Below are 7,795 nucleotides of genomic sequence, written 5' to 3' on the forward strand. Positions count from 1 at the left end.
AAGTCGCCTATAATGGCTTCTTATGTAACGATTCTGTTTCCACTCCCTGGTCTCTAACAACCACGTCGAACTATCTGGGATGACACTCAACTTGTCCTTACGTAGGTGTATTACTTGTTTAAAGTATGCATCGGCTCACAGATGTCTTTGCAGTCAGTTGGATCCATAAGTTCTCTGACGATCAGGCCAGGGATTTTACGGTAACGAGATCCTTGAAACGGCACAGAGCTCACTGGGATACTCTCCAAACATGTGTTTGGGGACCTAGGTACTATAATCAACTCAGCACTGAAGGAGATTCTTATCCAGGAGGAGGAGGAGTTGGAGGAGGAGGTGGAGGAGGAGGAGGAGGAAGATCGGGATAATGGCCAGCCGCGATGGGGAGGGAAGGGGGGGGGATGGGTGGTTGCGAGAGTTGGAGGCGGAGGAGGGCAAGATTCAACTTGTTTCAGGTGTCTGGCGTTTATCTCTTCCATTCCGGAGGAGAGCGAGTGGTGCAACTGGTGTCGGGGCAAAGGTGAGAGATATTCGACACATTCCCAAGTGAAGTGAAGGTGTGTGCAGTCGTAGAGCTCATGGAGGAAGCTGGTTTGGACTACAACTACATCCGAGAGGTGAAGTGAGCGCGGCTGGTGCGGCGTGTAAAGGCCTTCCAGGGCATGGAAATCGCGAGGAAAGAGAAGCGTGAATGATCGTTTTACCATTGCTCTGATTCGAAGGCACATAAAAATCAGGCGATCAGGTCAGCTACAATCTCCGATTCTACAATTAAATCTTCCTATGGTTATAAAGCTCGACTTCCAAATCCTTCTGATTCATGTTGAGCGTCGAGGCATCCTGTTTCCTTCAAACTGAATGCGACTACTCGTTTGCATGCCATGGTACTGAAACTGCAAAACTCATTGCAGCAATCCAGCGAAGCAGTGCTTGAAATCGACGTCACTCTTGGTTTGTTTCCAGGGTAATGAGTTGAGCTCAAACACGTCCACCTTCTCTCGCTGTCGATCTTCTTGTCCTCTTTGACGCACTGGGCAAACTTGCGTTGGGGTCGATGACCTGGAGACCTGTCCTCCGTGAGTTGATTTCCTGCAGCCAAAATCAACAGCTGTAGGAGGTAGACAAAAAAAACTACCTCCATCTCATTCAGAGTCACTGTCACAGTCGGCGATGAGATCTTGGGGGTGGAGGACTCTGACCTGTAGCTCTTCTCTACCGAGGGTGTCGGCGACGCCGGCTGCTCCTGCTTGAAGAGACTGCTAGGTAGTCAGATCTACCCTCATCACAAGCTCCGCACCTTCTGTCATGCTCCGCTATCTCTGGTTCGAATTGAGGCTGGAACACAGGAGAGAAATCTGCTTCCGTTGCCGCGAGCCTGTCAGGATCTGCCTCCTTCACCCGTACACTGCATGGCGGAGAGCATCCAAAGGAAGGAGTGTTCTCAGGAGACCCGTACCTCCGCTTGAACCCAGCCTGGGTGCTATTGTCTAGACATGGAGTTCGTGGGGTTGAAAAGAAGGAGGGGAGGGAATCTTGGGTGATATCCAGAGAACAAGAGCTGTTTGGTAATGACTCTATCACACCTGAAAAGAACTTCTTCCTCTCGTTCTCCTCGAAGGATTGGAAAAAATTGATCCAAAGCTGCAGAGAAGACTGGACGCTCTTGGTATGTACAACAAATTCTTTGACGTGAGAAAGAAGCTTCGCGGCATTGTCTGTGGCTCTATTAATGTTGTCGTCAACTTGCTGCAAAAGTCCTGTGACCTGAATGCATTCCTCAGCTTCATATCACAGAGTTCAAGCAAGGCATGCGGTGACCGAATGGGTCATGTGAATACAATTGCCCGATCGTCCTTATCCTCGTCCTCTTCGTCGTTGTAATTTCCTATTCCTGCTGCTCTTCCGCACCTACTTCCTTGTTCATCCTGCCTTTGCTCCTTCTTCTTCCTCCTTCCTCTCCTTCTTCTTCCTCCTTCCTCTCCTTCTTCTTTCTGCTTCCTTTCCTTCTTCTTCCTCCTTCCTCTCTCTCGCCATTACCTTCTGATTCGCTTCCTCCAGCTCGTTCCCCATCGATCCTCCTGACATGTTGCGGTTTCAAATTTCGAACTAGCGTGAGGTGCGCTGAATGAGGGGCAACATGGCGAGCGGGCCGGGCCCGGGCCGGCGGCGGGGGCGGGCCGCTGCGCCGCCCGGCCGGGCCACGGTCCCCCAAAGTTAACAGTGATACCTCACATAACCGACGGAGCACAAGTTTCAAGTTTGTTAGACTTGTACTGTGCCAAAGTAAAATGCAGACATCATATCGACCGCCGGACGTGACGGTGCTGAGCCTGCATATGCATCACTGACGATGACCTCGGTTCTTCAAGTCCTCTCAGTGCTGCCGCCGCGGTCCGGTGTACTACGGTATCGGATTGTCCGGCCGCAAGATCCAATTCGCCGGAATCGCGACACTAAAGCACGCGCAGTGAATATCAGTATCACGGTCCGACGGTCAAAAGTTCCGAGCGGGAAACAGTGGGCCGGCGTCACGGTCCGCCCCAGACTCTGAGAGCCTTGAACTTCGGAACGATATGGGCGGATCTGGAATGAAAAGATTCAGTTTGAAGAGCTCGCAGTTTCAGAACTTTTTGAGTATCCAGGAACTTTTAGACGGTTAAAGGTGCAGACAACAAATAGGGGAACAGGAACTTTTTGTGCATCAAAGACCTTTTAAACAGGCAGCAGAGGATGCGATCATGTCAGTGGCGAAGCAAGCGGAGGGGAGAGCGAGAGCGTGGCGGAGGAGGCGATGGGAGGAGGGAAAGGAGAAAAAAGTAGGAAGGTTAGAGGACAGACGATTGAGGAGGAAGATGAGCAGAATCTGTCAGCCAGAGACGAGCAAAGTTGATATGCGAGGACTGCATTGATCAGAAGACAAAGTGCGGGGGGTGTAGTGATCCGATGACATGGTGACGCTCTTGATAGTGGGGGGACTGTTACGCATCTCATCTGCATTGAAACCCGTTCGTCCGCTGCGAGTGAGAACTCTTGCTCTTCTTGAAGGGTCGACACTCACTCTGGACCAAGAGCAGAAGTACAGGCTATTTCTTCTCAAGGGAGTTTTCGAAGATGTCAACTGAAATGGTCAAGTTCAACAGGTAACCCTGCTGCTGCTACTCCTCTCATAGCTCATCCGCACGACCCTTCTGACTTGTCGTCTCCTCCAGGGCTGACGGAACCGAGGTTCCCGCCTACGCCTCAGCTTCCGGACCCAAGGGAGGGCTGGTAGGGTTTGACTTTGCGACTCGTGGCCGGCTGCCTTGGCTGATGTTTGAGTTCGCAGATCGTCCTTCAAGGTTCATTCTTGCTGCTGCTGCTTCTTCTCTTGTTCCTGATGCTCCTGCTTTCCTCTTGACGACCTCGATCTTTGGAACGGCAGAGTGGTGGGGGATCAATGATCAGGTGCTGCTGTCGGGCAGGGAAGGAGAGTCGGGTTGAGATCGCTGATATTCTCTTGCAGATCAAGGCAACTGCTACTGACATCGCGGCCAAGTGCGGCGTTCGAGTTGTCATCCCAGATCTGTACAGGTCCAAGGTTGCCTACGAGGTGATGGCAGAGGAGTCGAAGTTGGAGGAGAGGAATGGTTGTTGGGGGAGAGGGAGAGGATGGAGGGGAGGGAGAGAGGGAGACGAGAAGGGAAAGATGACAAGGGGAAGGGGAGACGGGGGGGTAAAGAGAGGGAGGGACAACGAGGAAGAGGAAAAAGTGCCTGTTGTTCTTGTTCTTGCTTGATGTTTTGTCTCTCAGGCGGCTGAGGCTCAGCACTTGATGAGCGGTCTGGACTGGCCAGGAGCCTTGCAGGACGTGAAGGCTGCAGCCACCTGGCTCAAGTCGCAGGGTTGCAGCAAGGTGACGGACATATCGAAGGAGAGGGGAGATGAGGAGGGAGGAGGGGTGGTGGTGGAGGGAGGAGGGGTGGTGGTGGAAGCGGGGAGGGGAGGCGACAGATAGCTAGTGTGTGAGTGAGAGAAGGAGATGATTGTGAGGATAGTAAGGATGGTTGTTGGGAGGAGGGAGGGAAGAATTTTCGCTCATGTGCAGGAGGGGAGGAGGGAGGATGACGTGGCCCTGCAGGTCGGAGTCGTTGGGTTCTGCATGGGAGGAGCGCTCTCCCTCGGAAGCGCCGTCCACCACCCTGAGATCGACGCCTGCATCGCTTTTTACGGTTGGAACTGGAGGAGAAGTGAGTGGGCAGGATGCGGGTGACGGAGATTGAACAGGATGGAACGACGGCCTTGCCGATGTCAAGGAGATGAAGAAGCCGGTGCCTCGTCCTCCTCCTGGCCAACTCGTCCTCCTCCTGGCTTCCTATTTCTCCCCTTTCCAGAACTCTCCTCGTTATCCCTCCTCTCTGTTCTCTCCTTCCTTTGTTATCAGGCTGCTTTCGCTCTCTCGTTCCTGTCCTAGCTTGCCCTGACCTTTCTGTCAGACTCAATGTCACTTCGGACAGAAGGACGAAATTAAGGGCTTCTCCGATCCTGAAGCGGTATGGTCACCAAACCTTTCCTGCCGCTAGAGGCTTTCTAGTCCCTTCCTGTAGCTTCACCCCTTATCCTAGGCTTCTCGTCCCGTCTCTTATCCTCTCCTCCCTTCCTCTGCCCCCCTCTCCTGCTCTCCCCTCCCTTCTGTCTTCTTTTGTGTGCCTAACTTGACGCCTTGTAGGCGGCAAAGCTCGAGGAGAAGCTCAAGGCCTCCGGCTGTCCGATGGAGTTCTACATGTACGAGACCCAAGGACATGGTGAGCCACGAGGAGGAAGAGAGTGGTGGTGGAGGAGAGAGGAGGGAAGGGAGAGGAAGAGAGAAGACGGTAGAGTTTTTCAAGTGGAACAGATGGGAGGATGGGCGTATCAAGTTTCGCAGGCTGACGTCATTGCAGGCTTCATGAACGGAACAGCCTGGGGCAAGGAGATGCAGAAGAAGCTCGGCCGTCCTGAGGTGGAGGACGCGACGATCCTGGTATGGGAGAGGGAGGAGAGAGAGAAAGGAGAGGAGATGATGTGTGCGGGCAGCTGGCCATGGACCGCATGAAAGACTTCCTTGCCAAGCACGTGCTGGTGAGAGACAGGGAGGGAGGAAGGAAAGAAGAAGGGAGGGAGGGAGGGAGGGAGGGAGGAAGGAAAGGAGAAGGGAGCGAGTTGCTGACTAGCTGTGAAGGCTTGAGCCGGAGGATACGGATCAAGGAATGTTGTCTCCTGCATGTCGTTAAGACCAGAAACTCCTGCTGAGAGAGGAAGTGGAAGTTACCGATGAGTGCCAGGTTGATAGAAGTGAGTTTGTTGTCGATGATACGAACTTGAGTTGAATCGTCTCCCTTTCCCGCAAGTTCCAACCCGAACCTGTAGGAGTTGCATTACCGCACAACACATGGTGGTGGAGTTGACAGGGGTGGGAGAGGAACGAGGAGGAGGTGGGAGAGGGAGGAGGAGAAGGGAAGGAGGGTGAGCAGAGGATGGACGGATGGAAAGAGGAAGGGAGGGAGGAAGGACCAAAGGAGGAGGGAAGGAGGAGGAGGGATGGGTAATGTGACGGAAGGGGAGGGGAGGAAGGGAAGGAGAACAGAGAGCATGAGGACGAGACCTCCACTCTCTGCCCTTGAGCTCTGGGAGCTTGTAAGGAGGGAGGTACGTCTCCTTGTTGAGGACAACAGTCATCATCCTTTGAGTCGGCAACCTGCGATTGAAGCTCAGCGGGACGGGCTGAAGAGCCAACGAAGGAGGAGGAAGCAGAGACGGGAGCAGGGGGATTGGGGAAGAGCGGGAGGAGCAGAAGGTCAGGACGAGGAGTGGAGGAGTTGGACGGGAGAGGAGCGAGGTAGGAGGAGGAGACTCTTGGTGGTGGTGTTGGGGACGCCGGGAGGATGCTGGGTCGTCTTACAGGAAGACGCCGACGGTGTCGGGGTATGCCTTCACCTTCACCTTTCCGCTCGCTCCCTTCCAGTCGGCACAGTCCTGCTCCTTGTTCCTGATTGACATGTTGTTGACGCTGTAGAGGAACCCGTGCTCAGTATCAGAGAGTTCCTTGGACGACTGCGGGAAGTTGCCCCCGTCGAAGAGGAAGACGCCGATGCGAATGTCCGACTTGACCTTGGCGCAGTTGATCTCGAGGAAGGAGACCTCCTCCTTGGACGCGCTGGGAGAGATGAGGACGGACCCATCGAGCTGCGTCAGCTCCACCGTCCTCCCGTCTCCTCGGATCTGCATCCCTTCCTTCCTGTAGGCCTTGTCGAACGTCCAGCTGACCTGCTTGATGGGAACCTTGTTCTCCTCCTCCTCCTGCACCCCCCTGTCCTCGTCGGGGATCGCACGGAAGCTCATTCGCATCCTCGACATCTCGTCCCTCAGCCGATGGATCTCCTCAAGCTCCTGGTCATGCTTCAGCGCCGCCGGCGCGTACATGCGCATCACGCCGGTGACGAGGAGCTTGGAGCGGATGAGGAGGAGGCCCTCCCTGCCCTGCCTGCTCGAGGGCCGCAGGAACATCTGCAGGACGTCGACGAGCTGCTCGATGCGGGTCTCGACGTTGACATCGGCGATGGAGTCCTTGAAGAAGAGCTCGTCGGAGGAGGAGATGAACTTGAGGTCGTTGATGGAGATGCCCCCCGAGGACGAGAGGATCTGCAGCATGACGAACTTGACCACCTTGCGGTCGAAGCGCTGCTCCATGTTCGGGAGGATGCAGTCAGTCCAGAGGTCGTCCACTTTCCCGCTCATCGCCCTCAGGTCCTCGTCCACCTTCTCGTACAGCGACAGCTGAGACGCCTGTGCGCAGAAGAGGGCGAGGAAGAGAGGGCTCCTCCCGTCCTCCTTGCTCACGATCAGCTTCACTTGGGCCGGGCTCACGTTCTCCTTGCCGAAATGCCGCAGCCATGCTCGGCACACCTTGTCACTCTCCTCCCCATTGTCGAGCAGCGGCAGGCTGATCTCAGGGATTTGAGCCTTGGATACATCGCTCGCAGCGATGAGGATGAGCTTGCCCTCGGGCCCTCTCCCACCTCCCTCCTGCTCCTCCTCCTGCTCCCTCTTGCTGGTAGACGCCAGCTCGAAGAACTGGCAGAGGAGCTCCACCTGCGCTGAACCGAGCCCGTCGACGACGAGGAGGAGGGTGTACCCGCTGCGGAGGACGTCGATGAGGACAGTCTTGAACCACTTGAACGTCGTCTGCGCCGCCTCCTTCCTCTTCAACGCTTCCCTCCCTTGGAGCTGGATAAGGATCTCCATGCCGAGGTAGCGCAGGACGTGCTCGAAGGAGGTGTCGGTCATCTTGAAGTAGAAGGTTACAAGATTGACGCTGCGGGCACCGGTGGGGGAGGAGGGGGAGAGGAAGTCAGAGGGAGCACTAGAGGTGCCAAGAATGTTGAGCCTCTTCTGCAGGAAGTTGCAGAGGAAGGACGTTCGCCCCGAGTGCGCGTCCCCTCTGAGGAAGAGAACGTCGGCCGTGGTGGAGGAGGAGAGGGCGCCGGAGAGCCAGTCGGAGACGCCCTGCATGACTCGCTCCCTGGACCCTCCCTTTGGCATCTCGAAGACGATGGTCATGTCCTCCAGGAACGCCTCCTGCTCCTTGTGCTCCTTGAAGTGGTTGTCGAAGGGGAAGGAGAGCGGGGGAGGGAAGTATGCTTCAAGCATGTCCTGCAGCCCGATCATGACTGCCCAGCCGAGGTTCTTGAGGTCGAGCCGGACGCCGCTGGCGGAGACGTTGGCGTGTTTCATCTAGGGAGCGAATTGAGAGAATTGAAGACAAAGGGGGGGGGGGGGCGGG

General features: G+C 55.5%; 4 protein-coding genes across 4 annotated transcripts in view; 2 read left to right on the forward strand and 2 right to left on the reverse strand.

The window, feature by feature from the left end:
- GUITHDRAFT_102804 (hypothetical protein) overlaps positions 1 to 692 on the forward strand; it is a gene marked incomplete at both ends in the record, with an annotated part of 3,292 nt that extends 2,600 nt beyond the window's left edge. Inside the window, 5 exons of the mRNA XM_005838464.1 lie at positions 106 to 152; positions 191 to 268; positions 453 to 517; positions 565 to 614; positions 657 to 692. Coding sequence (XP_005838521.1) covers positions 106 to 152; positions 191 to 268; positions 453 to 517; positions 565 to 614; positions 657 to 692 — 276 coding nt within the window. The remainder of the gene's footprint in view (positions 1 to 105; positions 153 to 190; positions 269 to 452; positions 518 to 564; positions 615 to 656) is intronic.
- Positions 693 to 975: 283 nt separating this feature from the next.
- GUITHDRAFT_134452 (hypothetical protein) lies at positions 976 to 2,082 on the reverse strand (the record flags this gene model as incomplete). Its single annotated transcript, XM_005838465.1, has 5 exons — positions 976 to 1,086; positions 1,133 to 1,253; positions 1,295 to 1,484; positions 1,581 to 1,761; positions 2,035 to 2,082. The coding sequence occupies 5 exons, from the start codon at positions 2,080 to 2,082 to the stop codon at positions 976 to 978; spliced, it is 651 nt and encodes a 216-aa protein (XP_005838522.1).
- An 880-nt stretch (positions 2,083 to 2,962) lies between these two features.
- Positions 2,963 to 5,341, forward strand: GUITHDRAFT_150935 (hypothetical protein). The gene is made up of 14 exons (XM_005838466.1): positions 2,963 to 3,017; positions 3,072 to 3,137; positions 3,207 to 3,264; positions 3,323 to 3,335; positions 3,419 to 3,441; positions 3,500 to 3,586; positions 3,788 to 3,889; positions 4,115 to 4,205; positions 4,261 to 4,304; positions 4,470 to 4,526; positions 4,703 to 4,778; positions 4,917 to 4,996; positions 5,050 to 5,094; positions 5,195 to 5,341. The coding sequence occupies exons 2-14, from the start codon at positions 3,121 to 3,123 to the stop codon at positions 5,198 to 5,200; spliced, it is 699 nt and encodes a 232-aa protein (XP_005838523.1). The 5' UTR covers positions 2,963 to 3,017; positions 3,072 to 3,120; the 3' UTR covers positions 5,201 to 5,341.
- Positions 5,342 to 5,910: 569 nt separating this feature from the next.
- Positions 5,911 to 7,795, reverse strand: part of GUITHDRAFT_134454 (hypothetical protein) — a gene marked incomplete at both ends in the record, with an annotated part of 12,886 nt that continues 11,001 nt past the window's right edge. Inside the window, one exon of the mRNA XM_005838467.1 lies at positions 5,911 to 7,746. Within this exon, the coding sequence (XP_005838524.1) occupies positions 5,911 to 7,746 (1,836 nt within the window). The remainder of the gene's footprint in view (positions 7,747 to 7,795) is intronic.

Source organism: Guillardia theta (genome assembly GCF_000315625.1).
Source record: "Guillardia theta CCMP2712 unplaced genomic scaffold GUITHscaffold_11, whole genome shotgun sequence".
NCBI classification, from domain to species: domain Eukaryota; class Cryptophyceae; order Pyrenomonadales; family Geminigeraceae; genus Guillardia; species Guillardia theta.

What these genes read in the sequence shown, in the direction of transcription:
- GUITHDRAFT_150935 (XM_005838466.1), top strand. An exon ending in GCTTCTCCGATCCTGAAGCG is followed by an intron (nt 4,527 to 4,702) that starts GTATGGTCACCA and finishes GACGCCTTGTAG; the next exon opens with GCGGCAAAGCTCGAGGAGAA. An exon ending in GTACGAGACCCAAGGACATG is followed by an intron (nt 4,779 to 4,916) that starts GTGAGCCACGAG and finishes ACGTCATTGCAG; the next exon opens with GCTTCATGAACGGAACAGCC.